This window comes from Triplophysa rosa, linkage group LG10 (genome assembly GCF_024868665.1).
Source record: "Triplophysa rosa linkage group LG10, Trosa_1v2, whole genome shotgun sequence".
Classification (NCBI taxonomy): Eukaryota; Metazoa; Chordata; class Actinopteri; order Cypriniformes; family Nemacheilidae; genus Triplophysa; species Triplophysa rosa.
In genome coordinates, this window is record NC_079899.1 from 3,776,132 (window position 1) to 3,794,931 (window position 18,800).

An 18,800-nucleotide genomic window follows, 5' to 3' on the forward strand; every position below is an offset into this window, starting at 1 on the left:
TGGGCCATTTTAAAGTAAAAAACAATTGTAAAGTTTTAGAATGGTCTGCTGTTCTGTCAGCCAGATGAGCTGTGTGTAACATCATAGCTCTTAGAAACACTGTACTGTGACTAACACCTCCCCATCCACTTCATTTCCCTGCACACCGTCTCACTGCTGTTTACACGGTAATTAAAACACAGCCTAAAAAGGCAATGGCTCCCTTGCCAGACACAGTGGAGGAGGTCAGAGCGCTGGGGTTATAAATTCTTCTGATGCAGTGTACGACTGTGCACCAAATTCCTGTGCTGGAGTGACCTAAAACAGCATGCATATGCAAAAATAAATGACTCCAAACAATTTAATATAATAATAATAATTGCATGAATAAATGTGTTGCAGTGCACTAATATATACTTTAGTATAAGTTCATGAATTAAGTGTATTTGTAAATAGTTATTTTGCAGCTGCAGATTGAAAGGCTGCACACTTATTAGTTCCAATTACACTAAATTAATTAAATTGCATTTAATTCTAATTTTAAAAGAAATCAGGAAGCATTACATTTAAAGTTTCATTATTACATGTTAAGGTTGCTTTTTAAACTTTAACCAAATTGCTTGTGAACCTCAACCCTTCTGTGTCTAGTGAAACTGTAAAGAACCGAATAAATAGACTGGGGAAAATAATCACAAGACTAACTTAATATCAGCTTTATTTTTGACAGAAAACAGACGTTGTTTGGTTTTACACAGATTAGTTAAATGAATGAATAAATAAATATATATATATATATACATTTAAACTTAATTCATTAATTTTAGTCAATGTTCTAAATAAAAGTGTCTTAACCCCCCAAAACCGCACCCCTTATTAGTGAATAATAACGCCAATGTGTAATCCAATAAATACGTGATTGGAGTGAAAGCTTCTGTAAGACATTTTAAAGTTTTGTTTATGAGTATTAAAGAACTGACGTCGATCTTCATACAGAAATACGTCACATACGAAGGCGCGAATGGTGACCGGTGTGATGGACAGCGCGAGCGGACCGAGAATGACGTCATCTGAGGGCGGGCAGGGGCAGGAGGGGACACACACACACAGTGAGAAAGACACACACGCAGAAAGAAAGAGAGAGAGAGTGAACGAGAGAGCGCAAGCGGCCACTGGACTCCATTAACGCGAATCCCGTCAGGAGCCCCGCCGCAGGACTTTAACACTTTTTTTTCGGGATTTTTCCTCATGAAAGGATTAAATAGGCGTCTGAAGAAAAGAAAACTCGCTGACTGTTGAACTTCTGGACGTTTAATCGGTGTTGCGTGGATTTAATTCGGTGTATTGGTGAAGGTTAGTGAACGCTATGATTTCAGCTGGCGTACTCCACAACTCTGAATAAAATCCCCACTGTTGCACACTTCACAGCTCACTGGGTGCTTTGCTCTAAAAGTATACTTTCCTATTTAATCAGACGGACTATAAAATATAACTTTGAGTGCGTTTTTCGTCTTTTGTATGCGTTGACCTGACTGTCTTTATTGAGTTGGCATTGGGAACGGGCTGCTGACGTCATCGGCGCCCGTGTTTGACCGTTAGTTGTGCGAGCTGCGGGTTTTGTCATAAATCTCACTAAAGCACAATGTTTTAAAGTCCTCATTACGTTTATTAGCACGATTTATCACGAATATATTTTATTTACATCATGTCATTCCTATCCAGGGCTTTTTGTGAAGTCAAATCAGTTGTCAAAGTTGTTAAATGGGCGGACTTTTAATTTGCCATTCACATATTTGTGACCTTGCATGTGAAAACTCAGCTAATGTGATATCTTCTTTGATTTTACATTGACTTAAAATCATAGTGAAATTAAAGTTTGAAATCGAACTTTGATGCTTCTTATCTTAAAAATTGATTATGAGACTTTAGCTTGGATTTCACAGACAGGGTCACATTTATTCTTTCTACGTGTTACTTTCTTACTCTACTGACATTTAAGCATTTTTCATCTTTGTCAGCTGCCTAACTAGACTGTATATTGGACACCGTAAGCATACCCCATGTTTTCTTAAGTGTTGTCCAGCTAGGCAGCACATGTTTTTTGAGACACCAACTGTATCTCATTCTGAAGAGTTTTACTTTACATTGATCTAGACTACTTGACTGATGTCTTATAATGGGTTTTCTCTTATGACACTGTTTGTAAAGGATGGCGTTGGATGGTATACGAATGCCAGATGGCTGCTATGCAGACGGCACCTGGGAACTGAAGATGCACGTGACTGACCTCAACAGGGATGTGTCGCTGAGAGTCACCGGGGAGATTCACATCGGCGGTGTGATGCTCAAACTCGTGGAGAAACTCGGTATGTGCACGGTATCCACCCTTCAGGATGTTTGTTCACTGTGTTTGTGCTAATCGTCTAGAGAGAGGCGAATGAAGCGGTCGTGTGTTTAGGGTTTGTGGGTCATGGAAAACCTGAAATTCTCTGGGAATCCTACGATTGTGATTTTTATTCATTGAAATTCCTGTATTGAATACAGAAATAAGAAATAAATGTTAATCATGAAAAGTCATGGAAGTTGCTCAAAGGTGTGGGAATGCTGTAGTAATGCTAAATCTTTTTGAGGATTTGTTGACTCATGGTTTTCTTACAAATGATTATTCACTGGAAACTAAACAAATGACACTGATTCATGTTTATTTCTGTCATACAGGGAATTCAAACATGCTTTTTTAGCTTAATGTAAACTTGATATTTTGTGGCGCTTTCCCTACATACATTTTCCTACATAGTTAGTGAATTTGTGCCTGTGAAATTTGACTGTTTGAGCAAGCAACAGTTCTAATTGCTCCAAGTTCTGCTTTCCTGCCATTTTCCTGAGATCCATCCTTGTTGTTTAGAACACATCGGCCTTTGTTTTCCATGGTTTGGGTCCCACTGAGGATCCCACTCCTTGAAGACAGGGTCATATGGAAAAGCTAGATAGAGAACACATGTCTACTGACCCTCCCATGTGGAGGCATTGCCATAATAGCAGCTACATTCCAGTTCTTGTGGATTTCAACAGAGTTAACAAAGGTTTCGCTGTGTGGTTTTGTGAAATAATAAGACATCTTGACCTCTTAAAAGCAGTCAGCGCTTGATAGTAGCTAAAAACAGTGTTGTTTAAATCGTGCATGACATGATGGGTCACACCAGGACCTCCTGTGGCTGTTCCTTCATCTTTGAATACAGATGTGAAAAACGGGGTCACCTTGAAGATTGTCTTGTTTTGGTCATTAGGAAGTAGAGGTTATGTCACTTACTTGTGAATGTTCATGCATTAACCCTGTATGAAGTGTGGATGTATGTGTAGTGGTTTGAAGAGGTGCTAGTTTTAGCCACACGCTAGCTGATAACCCTCTGATAAGTATCTAATTTAAATCAAGGTGTGAGTTTAATATTTTGGAAATATGCTTTTAAATGGAGTAGTGTTGTCACGGTACCAAAATTTCAGTAGTCGGTACCAATACCAGTAAAATTCCACGGTTCTCGGTACCAATTTCGGTACCAAAGCAAAACACCAGTACATGCTAATTGAAACAATTTTATTAATAAAGCTCATTGTTAATATAAATGTATAGAAAGCAATGCCATTTTGTATACATGAAGTATAAGTTAATTGTTGCTGAAACGGTTGTGTGCTCACTGGGGTCTTTCATGCTGATGAACATCCTCCTCAGTCTGCTGCTGTATAAGACCAATAGAATAAACTTCAGTAAGTCAACTGACTGAACAAACATGCATATGCAATATTAAAACAAACCTCAGTTTTTATACTGCATTTACACAAGATTACTTACATTAAGGTAACTGTATATTAAAATAATAAATGCAACAGATAGATTTTTCTTCAGTTTAAATGTGGCTTTTTAAACCTAATAGAGTTATCTATCCAAGACATACACATTGCTAGTCATACAGTTAGTATGCTAGTTTTCTAGCACATAGATTGCAGATAGGCCTATATAAAATAGGTACTGTAAACCCCATCCTGTCCTCCCATTTATTTGACCCCATTACAGTTATAAAAGCATTAAATGGTTAATAAGGACACTTGACTGGATTAGCATTGGCGCTAACAAATTAACAAGCAAACAGGGACGTTTATTTTAATGTAACCTTTAAATTTAAAATATGCTACAACATTCATAATGCAAACGCGAACAGAATTTGAAACTTACTTGAACTTGTTAACTTAAATCCGGATGCTTCCTCGTTTCACCACAAAACTCTGTTCGTTTTCTTCGTGATATGACTTTAATCTGAAGTATTTCTGTGCGCATCTCTTGTGGATCGGAGCCGCGCTTATCCGCTCATCACGTCTTATTGCGTCTATGAAAAGTTTCCAACTGACAACCTGTCAGACAGAGCATCAGTACCCGGTTGACCTGGTACGTCGGTGGTACCGGGTCTTATGAAAATGAGGTACCGACAACTTTTTTATTTTTAGGTACCGACTTGGACCCAAAGTACCGGTACTTTTGACAACACTAAAATGGAGTGTCATATAAACTAAAAATGCCGTTTCAAGATTCGGTATCTGATAGACGTTCTGTTGAGGGGCTGTGTTAAAAAGAAAAACGTCTGACTGTTAGCGGGTATTTTTTGTACATTTGTAATGTAATTGTTTGAGATGCTGTCACCTCTTGGAATTTCTAAAGTTAAACAAAAAGAATGACTTTTTAACTATGAGAGAGTTTTAAAACGACAGAAACCTACCAGCCCAGACCATGATAAATGAACATTGAATGTACTATGCTATCTGTAGTCTAATTGTAGTCCATTGTGTTTTTTTGTAATAAGACAGTGCTGTTTTTCCACAGTTGCGTTCAAGTGGTGTTGTATGGCTTAATCGAAGAGAGCAGGCAAAATTTGTAGTTGCTGTTAAATGGCAGGACAAGGGCAAAATAAAACAATTGAATGTAGTCACAGTTTAAAGGCATGCTCTGTTGCTTTAAAGATGCCTGACCGGACAAACACATAAACAAACAATACATTTTTATTCATGGTTCTAAATAAGATCCCTTTTTGTTGAAACTTTGAAAATCTAGAAAAAAATCTGTTGTTATGCTCTGAGTGTTGTAGAATGCTGCATAATGAGAAACCTTATAAAGTAAATCGGACTCTTGTAATTAAAACGTGCTGTATCTCTAACGCTCTTTGCTAATCTTATTTGAAACATTCACTTACCTCTGCTATAAAACTCCTGCGTATTTGATGATATACAACTCTAAATTGGTCTCAAGTGACTGTTGTCACATGTTTTCATGAGGTCTGCGATTGGTGGAATGGGGTCAAATGTCTCTTCTTTTGTGACTTTGATTTTGCCCTTGTTAGATTTGAGCCCAACCTGTCTGTCCCGCTTTGAGACAAAGACTCCATAGTTTGTGCTTAAATGAAAGGTATACATATTTAGCCTGAATATATTCTCCCACGCTCACATCTCTTGGACATCTAAAGCCTTGATTTTAGCTCTAATGCAATAAATAAGAATGCCAGGAAGGCACTCTGTTATTGATCACTTTGGCCATTTCCTGAAAGAGCATTTCAGCAGATTCTATTTAATAATTAATGATGAGGGGCCATGATAGCTTTTATATTTGCCATTGACCTAAAACCTTTAGTTTTGACTGCTCGTGTTGTTAACATTATGTACCTTACTTTCAAGTTACATTAGTTTTACCTGGACAACACAAAGCAAGATAAGACTATGAAGAGTCGTTCTATAGCTTGTTGTAGTTGGTGAATGCTGAGAGATCTGAAATATCAAGTCATGTTTGAAGACTTGGCACAGCCCATCTTTTTTCTTCTAAGTCAGCTCAGTGCTGTTTAAATCATAATATTTCTTATGAGTAAGCCGAGACAGGGGCACATTTTGTTCAGACTCCGTGGCACTTACTGTGAGTCTATAACAGTGTAAGCATCTGGAGTGTGTCGTCATAATGTGTGGTGGCCAAAAGAAACCCTGTGCTCTTGTAAGGAACTAAGGAATACACACACGTCTTCACGGGCCACATGCCCCTTTGCTGATACTGGTGAGAGGAAAGTGTATTATTAGAATGTGAAAAGGAAACCCTAAAATGAAAGACAGGGCAAAATGACATCACAGGCAGTTACAGCACATTTATTTGAGCCTCTTGACCAAAGTCATTTGTTCCATATGTTGGGTTAGCCTTGGAGATCCTCCGTGAAGATGAAGGGAAAATGGTGAGGTTTAGCTGATGATATCAACTCTCTGCTATGGGGAGAAGGGGTTTAGGTGGGGTTGTACGCGCATGACAAGCCCGGTTGTTTAAAAATCCATAAAAGTCTTCTGGCAAACAGGAAATGACTTCAAACGTTTGGCTTGTTCTCTGAACGCTGCTGTCATTCCGGTATTTTTGCTGCAGCTCTCAGATTCTAGCATTGCTTTAATGCATTTTCTGAGTTATTTATTTATTGTTATTTTTTGTTATTTTCGAGTAGCCTCGATACTAAAAATGCACAAACAACTTACTGTGTCAAGAGCATTCGACTAAAATATCTTCTCTCGCAAGTAGTGCAGAGTAGTCCTCACTGCTAAGTAGCGATCACTTGAGTACTTGTGAGTACATGTAGTGAGTACTTGAGTGTGCTTTAAACACAATTTTAGCAAGTTATATCAGGACAGTAACTATAACTGTTTATTATAAGAAATTTGCCTTCATCAGTTCTATGTGTTTGCTGAGACACTGGACGTCAAGAAAATTGTAAGCAGTCAATGTAATACTCCTAGCAATACATATTACTCGAAATAACTAAAGAATGAAGTTGGAGAGTGAAAAATACATGGCAAATTTATATATTAGACATTAAGAAAGTTGCTGGCTAGGCTGAATAAGCCATACTTCCTATTCTGACGTCTTACTCTAATCCTAGTATTGCTGCAGTGAGAGGAATGTAGGGACTGTAGGGAAATGCGTATCATTTATCAGAGGATGCATCTTTTCCTGTGTCATGTTTCCCCTTTCCTTCCTTGTATCAAGAGATTTGTCTAGGTTCTTAAACCGCCCAACTAGGTCTGTTTGGTATTTTAAATATTCACTACGCTTGCTATGATTTTGCTGATGAGAGCGTGCCTTCTGTTTGGCCATTAGATTTCCGAAAGGGTGTGGCGTTAGAACATAGTAATTTTTTGGACGTTTGTAACCTGTTGTTATATTATAAATAAAAACGATTTAATATAATTCTTCTCTGCTGTTTATGGGATTTTTAATGAACAGGTGTAGATATAGGAAGTGTGTTATGAAACAACAATTTATGCATATCCTTGAAAGTAGGGATGCACGATAAATGGTCATTTTTAATGTTATCGGTATCGGCCGATAATAAAATTTAGGCCGATATATTATAGCCAATAAATCATAAATCATTTCCTCTGGTTAAATTTCTTCAGCTGCACGCTGCTCACGGTTAAAATACACTTGTAGTACTGTCTTTCTGTCATGATCATTCACTTACTGCTATTAGCAAAACATTGTTGATGTAGTATGTAGATATTTATGAATGTGTAAATTATAGGAACAAAAGCAAATTGTTTGAAACCGACTGCTGTCTGAATGCTTTCTGTCTTGAGACCTGTTAGACATGTGGCTATTGAGAACACAATTTCTGGTTGCTCTTTCATTTGTTTGTTGAATAAGCATTATACCTGTAAAGTTTAAAAGTTAAAGAATCTTTAATTGGTGTAAAGTAGGCTTGGTACATGATTTTAAGGGGAAAAAATAATTTTCAGTTCAGAAAATGTTATAATATTTAGATACTGTATATCGGCCAATATATCGGTTATCGGCTTCCAAGGTTCAAGAATTATCAGTTATCGTTATCGGCCAAAATATACATATCGGTGCTGCATCCCTACTTGAAAGAAAACTGTAGGTATAGTTCTGTATATTTTCTTCCAGTTGCACTAAGCTTGATTTTGGTTTCCTTCCCATGCCCATCATGTTCGGTGTGTGTAGAGGTTTGTACTCTGTCACATGATGTTGCTGGTCTTTAGGGCTCTCTAATCTATGATACAGGAAGTAGTTACACTAAGAGGCAGCCCTACCCAACACAGAGCTTTCCTGTTGCATTGATCAAATCTGCCTGTGATTTAGTGTTTTGAGATTTGCTTACTTAGACAGGACCCATCTGCTAAGAGAAAACAGCATTATTTTTGCTCTGTGGTTACACTCTTAAAAATAAAGGTGCTTAAAAGGTTCTTCACAACGATGCCATAGAAGAACCATTTTTGGTTCCACGAAGAGCCATCTCTTTCTTAAATTTTATAATCTGAAGAACCTTTTTTCACCACAAAGAACCTTTTTAGAAACAGAAAGGTTCTTCAGATGGTCAAGGTTCTTTATGGAACCAAAAAGGTTCTTCAAATAATCTTTTTTAGAGTGTATGTTTGGCTTTAAACAAAAGGAATTTACAACAGTATTGTACAAATATATACAGTATTGTCAATCTTTTGCAGCTTTTTCCAATTATGGAATACATGTACTAATTTTATTTTAGCCTTAAAATAATATGTCTTCTAAACATCCTCTGTATCGAACAATTCTGAAAATAGCTGCTATTAAATTTAATCGAAACGTTTTTTTTTGTATATTGAACCGTTTTAGGTCTGGTTCAGTAAATGCTAGTGGGTTTGACTAATGACCATTTTAGTTGTCACCTGCTCAGACATACCTTGCTTAGTCAGATCAATAAACAACGTGAGCTCAGAGCTCCTGAAGTTTAAGGTTCACACAGTGGTCACCAATGCTTAACTTAACGCTTGACACATGTCTGTTTTCTAATGCACACACAGAAAAGATGGTCAACAAATGGTGCTGATAGAAATGTCGTAATAAGTTGTCAGTAGCATACATGTTTACTGTTACATACATACTGTTGACAGAAATTTGTGTCATAAAATGTGAACACATTTATGTATGAACATAATTTCTACGTACATAATTTCTACATAAGACTCTTTAATGCCTGCAGCCTGCATATACATATTTTTGTGGTACTGTAGTTTTCATCTGGTTTGTTTGGTAGTATCTAACTGGTTAAGTGAGAATATTTAAAAGAGCCCTTTAGATTGCTAAAACTATCATGAATGAAGCTGCACAAGTCAAGGTCATGCTGCAGTGGCTTAATGTGTTATTTTTTTCATCTCGGAAATGGTCTGATATGGACACAATCTGTTTATAGTCTATCTTTGATGTATGTTCATTGTTGTTGAATATTAGGGTACTTTACTAAATAATAAACCTTGTGTGTTAAATAAGAGCTTTTCTGAAAGAAAACTACTGATATTGTTGAATGGGGTCTTCGCAGAGGAAGGTGTTCGATTTGCAGTGTGTGAGTGTATTCAATGGTCGTGATACATCCTCTCTGTCTGTCTGCAGTACTGGATAGCTCCAGCGCTGTTTAATGCATCCTATTACTTAGCTTGGAGTTTTGTTACGGCATTACATCATCTGCTGGGCAGGCTGTATTTTTAGCCAAGAAATGCAATTGGCTGCCAGCTAATTAAATTACAGGCCTCTATTTAGGATGCTTGATAGATGGTCAGTAAGCGACCGTCCCCCCACACTCCATCTGACAGCAGGGCGGGGCTGAGGAGGGACCACCAATGACAGTCTGAGGAGGGAATTCATTGGGGATCCTCTGGAAAAAGAGACTCACTGTGTGTCTGTCTACGTGTTTCACAGCCTGGACATGACCGTATGAATGACTCATGCTGCTCGGAGAGTAAATCATATTACTCCCAAAGATGGACTGGTGGATGGATTTCATTTAAATTCATCAGGGGATGGTTGAAAATGTTAAGGGTAAGGCTACGTGCAGCAGTGAATCACTATGACGTGTCTTATAGCCACACGCACTTGCCCCTACCATGAATACAAAAAATACATGTTTCACAAATGTCTCTATATCATTTTTGATTGAAAAACACAGACTATGCTATTAAATACTACTTTATTTTAAAAGTTTATTTAAATGTAACAAAAGCTTTGACATCCATACTTCTAACTTACAGTGTACAATGCACATCTCACTCTTAATCATAAACAGAGGTAGTGGCAAATTGATGTAAAAAACAGCTGTGTCCTCTTATTGGATGGACCGCACTGTTTGTTTACTATGAACACCTGCTGTGTGGTTGTCATGGTGCAGTGTTGTTGAATGAGCCGTATGTGTCTGTGATGTTTAACTTAGCTTATTTTAGCAATGGACATGACCTACCTGACAATGTAGACCTTTCTCCCCCTTCTAACAGAAAGTATTTTACTTCTGTGCTTCTTAGATTTACACTTACACTTTTGGCAAATGCTTTTATCCAAAGCGACTTACAATGCACAGGCGAGGCTATACATTTTATCAGTATGCGTGTTCCCTGGGAATCGAACCCACAACATTTTGCGCTACCAGTGCAATGCTCTAACCACTAAGCCAAAGTAATGAATTTCAGGAATGAAATTCGAATTCAGGAGTTACTAGGTAAATCAGTCTAACACCCTTGTCACTCACAGACTCGGTCAGAGGTGCGTTTCCCAAAAGCAACTATGGTCGCAAGTTCCGTCATTCCAGCATAGTTCAACGATTTAAGTGTTTCCCGAAACCGTCGTTCCAACGATCAATCGCAAACAGCATCGCAAAGTTGCATGGTTGGAACTACAGGTCTAGAGCTGCTAAATGTGCGCATGCGCACGAACGTACGTGCACCAGGACCCTGGGGAATCCCCGGGCAGAGTGAGGTAGGAGGAAACTTATGAATGAATGAAATATCGTGAAATAAAACTACAGATAACAAAATAGGATAACTAAAGTCGCCGTTAAATGCAATGTATGTTATTTACAGCAAGAATTTGACATTAATTAGATCGGAACGTATTTATTAGTAGATGTCATTACTCCACCACCTGTATGGCGTCATCAACTAACGTTAGATTGCTGAACCAACTTGTGTCGTGATTCTGCCTCATCTTGTCATGTCTTTCTTGATCTTGTGGCAGAATCCCGGCAGGATCCCTTGTTATGTGTGGAGAGAGTCATTTTGACCCTGTCGGCCTTCGATACTCTCTCCGGTCCTTGTCTGTGTTCCCGCCCTTTTGTATCTCTCGTTACTGGTTGTTTATTAGTTCATGCCCCACACCTGTTCCCCTTTGATTTATCCCTTTATTTAATGCCCCTGTGTTCTCTGTCTTGTGTCGGTTCATTGTGCTGTGTCGTGTTGCTCGGGGTGAGTTCATGTCTTGTCAGTGTAGTCTAGTCTTTTGTAGTTATATGGTAAATGTTATTTTTTAGTCCTGTCTAGTTTAGTTAGTCCGTGTTCCTGTTTATATCATGGTTATTTTACCCCATCGTGGGTTTTTGTTTTGTCCATGTTTTATTATTATTAAAGTCTTGTTAACCCCTTACCTCCTGTCTGCACTTGGGTCCTCTGTTCTTGTATCTCCGTGTCTCTCACCCCGAATCTTGACAACTTGGTTCAAACAGTTGATCTCCGATAGAGTTACTACGGTTTCGGGAAACAGTCGTAACTACATCGTTAATTTCCCCAATGATCCATCGTACTATGGTGGTCAACCAGCAAGTTATGTCGTTGTTCGGCGCACCCCAGAGTGGTAACCAAGTCAAAGGATTACTTTGCCTAAAATAAAGTTTTTATTGACCGCTAATCTGCCATTTTAAATGTACCTAGGAGAGCTAGGGCTGCTCAATAACTCAATAAACATTTCAGTAACTCTCAAATTTTTTTTTTTTTTTAATGTTTTTTATGTCTATGGGGTGTTTTTAAAAAGCTTAAAGACAAACCATGTATCATTTTAAAGAGTACATATTACAAGGTAGTGTTGTCACGGTACCAAAATTTCAGTAGTCGGTACCAATACCAGTAAAATTCCACGGTTCTCGGTACCAATTTCGGTACCAAAGCAAAACACCAGTACATGCTAATTGAAACACAATTTTATTAATCAAGCTCATTGTTAATATAAATGTATAGAAAGCAATGCCATTTTGTATACATGACGTATAAGTTAATTGTTGCTGAAACGGTTGTGTGCTCACTGGGGTCTTTCATGCTGATGAACATCCTCCTCAGTCTGCTGCTGTATAAGACCAATAGAATAAACTTCAGTAAGTCAACTGACTGAACAAACATGCATATGCAATATTAGAACAAACCTCAGTTTTTATACTGCATTTACACAAGATTACTTACATTAAGGTAACTGTATATTAAAATAATAAATGCAACGGATAGATTTTTATTTAGTTTAAATGTGGTTTTTTAAACCTAATAGAGTTATCTATCCAAGACATACACATTGCTAGTCATACAGTTAGTATGCTAGTTTTCTAGCACATAGATTGCAGATAGGCCTATATAAAATAGGTACTGTAAACCCCATCCTGTCCTCCCACTTATTTTACCCCATTACAGTTATAAAAGCATTAAATGGTTAATAAGGACACTTGACTGGATTAGCATTGGCGCTAACAAATTAACACGCAAACAGGGACGTTTGTTTTAACGTAACCTTTAACTTAACATATGCTACAACATTCATAATGCAAACGCGAACAGAATTTGAAACTTACCGCTTGAACTTGTTAACTTAAATCCGGATGCTTCCTCGTTTCACCACAAAACTCTGTTCATTTTCTTCGTGATATGACTTTAATCTGAAGTATTTCTGTGCGCATCTCTTGTGGATCGGAGCCACGCTTATCCGCTCATCACGTCTTATTGCGTCTATAAAAAGTTTCCGACTGACAACCTGTCAGACAGAGCATCAGTACCCGGTTGACCTGGTACGTCGGTGGTACCGGGTTTTATGAAAATGAGGTACTGACAACTTTTTTATTTTTAGGTACCGACTTGGACCCGAAGTACCGGTACTTTTGACAACACTATTACAAGGTCATGTAAATTACGTTTCATGCAGTGTGTAATATTGCCGTGTGTGCATGTAAGCAGTCTGCCAAGTTGTAAAGCCAAAGGTGAATGAATAACAAATTTATTGGCTTGGAAGAAAGGGAGTCGACTCTGAATCACGCAAATGAGTCGTGCCCTTGTCCGATTCGCGAACCGCTGCGGATTTACATCACTACATACTGTATAGTCCCCGCCTACGTTTTGCTAGGACTGCCCGCGAAAACTTCCCTCTTCTCCCCCAAACACTGTAGTTTGTGAGCCTCATTCGCGGTACACCAATCACAGCAGGAGATTGCATTCTGTTGTCATGTAAACTGTGTTATGTTGGTATGGAGATTAAAGCCATCGTTGGCTAGTGAACAAGAGGAAGTTATTGGAATAGTATTAAACCAGTGTGAAGCTCTTTGATTAGGGCGTAGAGGAGAAAAACTGAGTCAATGTGACTCTGTCTGCAGAAACATGATCGCCACTATGACTAATTCGGAAATAAGAATATTAATATTGTCATGAATATCTGCTGTCCACCATTTTCGAAACAAAAAACTCTAGCCTTACAGCCTGTAATCCTTTCAGTTCTGTCCCCTGCACATGCCTCACAGTCAGTTATTTGATTTTTACCTTCTACTTAATATACATTGTTTTTTTCTTGCCAGTTTTGAGGTAGAAAAGGTGTTTTCCCTGTGTTGAATTAAATAAAATCTTAATAAAATAAAAACTTGGTTATTCTTTAATCTTTACCATAAATAACTAATGCAGTTTTTGAAAGGCAAAGGTAATACAAATACATTAAATTCTATTTTTCGGCCCACAGAAAAGTCGTTTTTTCTATACGAGATTAAGAAAGGAAAAATAATTTGGTCAATGTTTGGTTAGGATAGAAAGGAATACTGTACATGCTTATTCTCTCTCTCTCACAAACAAACAGAAGGTTGGGAAACTTGATAGCAGTCTCCTAAGTGGAATACTATTTCCTTTGTCTACTCATACCTGTGTATTGACATCAGTTGCACTGACGTCCACTTGCATTTGAAACTGAAGCCCCTTTTAAATTTGATTGGGTAGCTCTGAGTAATGGGCCATTTACACCTTCCCCTAAACAAAAAGTGGAACGAAACGGACAAAAGGTCTGTATAGCACATTTACATTTAGTCATTTAACAGACACCTTTATCCAAAGCGACTTACAGAGAGTTCAGGGAGCAATAAATACAATAGGTGCTAATACCAAGTTACTAGTTGAGATGGGCGCAAATACATCAAAAAGTATTTAGTTACAAATTACAAATATTTACTCATAAAATGAATTTAAATAAAATACAAAATACTGCTGTGAAAAATGTATTTAATTAAAATACAAGTAACTTGTAATTTGAAAATACAAAAATATTTTTTTACAAGCAATCATTTGAAGTGTGAAGAGTAACTGTGGAGTTAGATGGGCTACACAGAAGAAAGAGAGAAAAGTTTTCTAAACAGCAGTCCATCAAACACTCAGATTTTAGCAACACACTACCATACACATGTAGGCCTTCACGTCTTTTAATATTATCATCATTATTGATGTATCTCATTCTCCCGTGACCCACCTGCAAACACAGCGCATGGACACGATCGTCGGTATTACAGAGAATCTGTAGAATTTGAAAAAGGGCATTTTAACTCACAAGTGTCCATAACGTGTTACAATTAGGTATGTTAATGATTAATCAACGATCGATTAATTGTGGATAACGGTTTACTCGAAATAACTCGAAAGCTCTCCTCCGCCTTGACCTGTCAATCGCATCGCGCCTCATGACTGCAGCTCCCGCTGACAGACGTGCACCTCGCAAACTCTTGCGTCCATTGTTCAAATGAACTTTCTTTTTATTTCTATAAAAGAAAAATGCAAAACTAAGGTGTGTCGGTACCAAGTAATGTAATAAGTGGATAGCCATTGCGTTTTTCCATGAGTCTGCTGTATGTGTTATGTGCATAAGCCGGACACATGTGCATGACTTTGAACTCGATCATCATTAAGTTATTTCGCGTAAACTGTTATCGACAATTAATCGATCGTCGATTAATCATTAACATCCCTATTTTTAACACAACTGTTTTTAGAGTGTATAACGTTAAAAGCAAACTGCATAGTATGTTTTATAGACAAATGACAGGTGTACATCTACTGTATATCTTCTCTCAAACAAAAAGATGATTAAACTGATTTCCCTGGAGACATTCAGGGATGCATGTAGAATCACTTTAAATCTAGGAGTGAATGTCTATCTATTTTTCTACAGCACATCAATAACTTCTAAATTTATAAAGGTATACTTAAACTTGCCATAAAATATTATCTTCTTAAATATTTTCAGCAATTTAAAGAGATACTTCACCCAATAATTAAAATTCTGTCATTACTTACATTATTTACCCATATACAATTATTTGTTCTGCTGAACACACAGGAAGATATTTGGAAGAATGTCAGATCTCATTCCCCATTGACTTCCATAGTATTTATTTTCCCTATAATGGCAGTGAATGGGGGGGGTGAGATCTGACATCCTTCCAAATATCTTCCTGTGTGTTCAGCAGAACAAAGACATTTATACAGGTTTGGAACAATCTGAGGGTGAGTAAATGATGACAGAATTTTTACTTTTGGGTGAACTATCCCTTTACTGGAATGAAAGACCACCACAGTCTAGAACAGTGTTTCCCAGTCCAAAATCCTGAGGGTTCTTTACTGTATAATAAAATTAATTTTAATATATTTTTTATTTGTGTTCTGCTTGCATTTGCTGTGCCACAAGCTGTTTAGTTCAAATTATTATTGATAGCTCAAATTTTATTACATATTTAAGTATCAAAATTTGCCCCACCACTTTCGGAACAGTGGTGCCACCCCTACCTGGTGATGAAAGTTATTGTACGCAAGAATAAAATGACATATTTGAAAAGTACAAAATACAGTCTCTCAAAGTATTTAATTACAAATTACATTTGACTTTTTTTTGTTAAGGAAAATACAAATGACAAAATACTCAAGTCATTAAATACGTATTTCAAATACACGTAATTAAAATACTGCCCATCTCCACAAAAGCCAGAACAATACCTGTTGAGAGAAAGAGAGAGGGTTAGTTTCTTTTTTCCTCATTTGCCTGTCAAGTATTCACAGAAGAGATTTTTTGAATGTTGTGAGAGAAGTGGTTGACCGGAAGGCAAAGGCACAAAGGAAAAGCACTTCAAGTCATTCACATGCTTTGATTAAAGACACAGCGCTGGCAATACAGATTAACTTGTTTTAATGTAAAATACTCACCATCTAACACAGATTTCATCAGCAGTAGTATAGTGTGTGTGTGTGATATTTAAATCAACATTCTTTGTTGAATCCACATCTCTTGTTGTTTGTGCACAGCTGGTAAAGGAAAGACAGGTTTAGGGTGTCAGACTGAGATTACAGCGTGAGTCTGGAACAAAGAGAAACGCTGGAACCTGATCCTCTTTCTTATACACACGAACACCTCCAACCACTCCGATGTTTTTAGCCTGTCTGCTTTGGAGTAGTTGTCCTCTTGCGTTTATCTGGGCCAAAATGCTGCAAATTCAGTTTCACACACAAACGTACTTCACACTTAGCTCTATTTTCCTGCAGTTGTCCTCTTTCTCAACTCTATTGCACTACTGTTTGTGCAGCCAAAGCAAAGAATGCTTTTAGCAGGGTTACTTTTCATCTAACTCTACCTCCTGTCTTTTCCAGCGGTTATCATCATAATTCATAACCTTGGCATGCTTGTTTCTCTCCATCTCTGTGCAGATGTGAAGAAGGATTGGTCTGATCATGCCCTGTGGTGGGAGAAGAAGAAGACCTGGCTGCTGAAGACTCACTGGACTCTTGATAAGTACGGCATTCAGGCCGACGCCAGGTTGCTGTTCACGCCGCAGCACAAGCTGTTACGACTGCAGCTGCCCAACATGAAACACATGAGGGTGAAAGTCAACTTCTCTGACCGCGTCTTCAAGGCCGTGTCCGACATCTGCAAAACCTTCAGTGAGTGCTGCCTTCCTTCAAATATGACTTTCTGTTTTAACTCCATTAGGTGAATGAGTTTTTAACGGTTTAAAGGTCTCCTCAGACAAGCACTTTCAACAATTTGGTATGATTTATTAGGGTCTTCTGGAACATATTTTGCTTAAAAACACTCAATGGCTGTGTAAACAAAACCCTTCTTGCCTCGTCAAAAACAGCTACGCTCACAGCAACCCGTTTTGGAGCATGTCTCTTTAACTGATAATGAGTTTATTTAAACCTCACCCCCCTTCTGTTCGGCGTGTCAACACAACACGCGTGTAGTGGCAATGGTTTAGCTAAATGATATTTCCTGAATTCCTCTGTGGTTAGTTTCGTCTTAAACGTCTCAAATCATTCGTCCGGAGACAAAAAAATCAGTCACAGCAAACAGCTAATGCGCTTACGTTGCTAACCTTACGTATGCTTACCTAATATCCACGGAATCCACTGCAGATCTCAGCGGAATTACATGGATTTTAGCGCTTGTCATTGACAAGTTATAACGTTACACACACAATGTGAGAGCTAGTTTGCTGTGACAGATTTTTCAGCCTAAGCACGAATGATTTGAGACGTTTAAAACGAAACTAACCCCAGTGTTCGCCCCTGTTCATTAGCAAAACAAACAGCTTGCCGCAGCGAAACATATTAACGCACATAATGTATTAACATTCATACAGCTAAACTCCAAGTGTCCATCTGCACTTATATACAGTAAGTTTAACACTGGCTTTGAATGTTCTATTTAGCCCGTGACTGACTTAGCTCCCTTCGCTATCATATGCTAAAGTTATACTCCTATATATACGGTACATTTACGTCAATTCAGACTGTTGATAAATATTACTTACATCGGCAGTTTTGTCTCGTTAAGTCGGTCTCGATCACTCTTGAGGAACAACTTTGAAGCTAATCCTGCTTGTACTGTCCCAGGTTGAAAAAGCACTCCGGTTTGAAGTGATTCGCGCAAGCAAGCAGGTTTTTACTTATGGTTTCTGATGGATTTCCACTAAAAATAAAATAAATCCACCCCTGTCTCTTCCGAGGTTAGGACTCTGTACCCTTTAGCCATGGCGTCACGTACACCGCTGTCGCTTGTGAAAACAACAATGGCGGAGCGCGGTGGGTGGAACTGTGTAGATTAAGGGACGGTAACATTATAATAAAATCCGCTTTGGATGTCACAATCGGAGCGAAATCTGAACGGCTTGATTTCTCACATGCTTGCGTGAGAAATCAAGGCACACCAAAACAAACATACTGGGTTCTTATTTTTCACGTTTTCTGGGTTGCTATGCACCGGGACCCGATTATAGCACATAAACACAGAAAAAGTGGGGTTTTCATCTGATGACTCCTTTAAGAAGGAAAACTGTGTTCCAGACCTTTTAAACTCACAACTTTATGAAAAGATGCTATAAACAATTGTTCCATATTTCTTCAACTTTTGACATCAAACATATTAATAGATCACTGCCTGTTTGGTGATTACAAGCTTTCCCTCAAATTTTTTACCTGAAGAATTTCAGTTATGTCCCACATAAACAGCCAGGCTGACATAATCCAGAGTCTTTTTAAATGCTTGTTTTTAACGCTGGAATTCATCATTGTTAATTGTTTTATGAATTTATGTAATGTAGCTTTACGAATGGGCTGTAACTGAAATATGCAGCAGCTGAATCTTTTTTTAAGCCCAGCAGAGAACAGTTTTTTTTTTTGAGCAGAGAAAAATACTGTTATTCTTTTAATTGTAAGGGGGGGTGTCTTAAATTTTA

General features: G+C 37.9%; 1 protein-coding gene across 4 annotated transcripts in view; it reads left to right on the top strand.

The window, feature by feature from the left end:
• The first annotated feature begins 1,110 nt into the window (after nt 1–1,110).
• Nucleotides 1,111–18,800, top strand: part of fermt2 (FERM domain containing kindlin 2) — a 45,087-nt gene continuing 27,397 nt past the window's right edge. For all 4 annotated transcript variants that reach the window (XM_057343901.1, XM_057343902.1, XM_057343904.1 and 1 more), the window contains exons 1-3: nt 1,111–1,329; nt 2,185–2,342; nt 16,771–17,004. In XM_057343901.1, the coding sequence (XP_057199884.1) occupies nt 2,186–2,342; nt 16,771–17,004 (391 nt within the window). In that variant the 5' untranslated portion in view covers nt 1,111–1,329; nt 2,185. The remainder of the gene's footprint in view (nt 1,330–2,184; nt 2,343–16,770; nt 17,005–18,800) is intronic.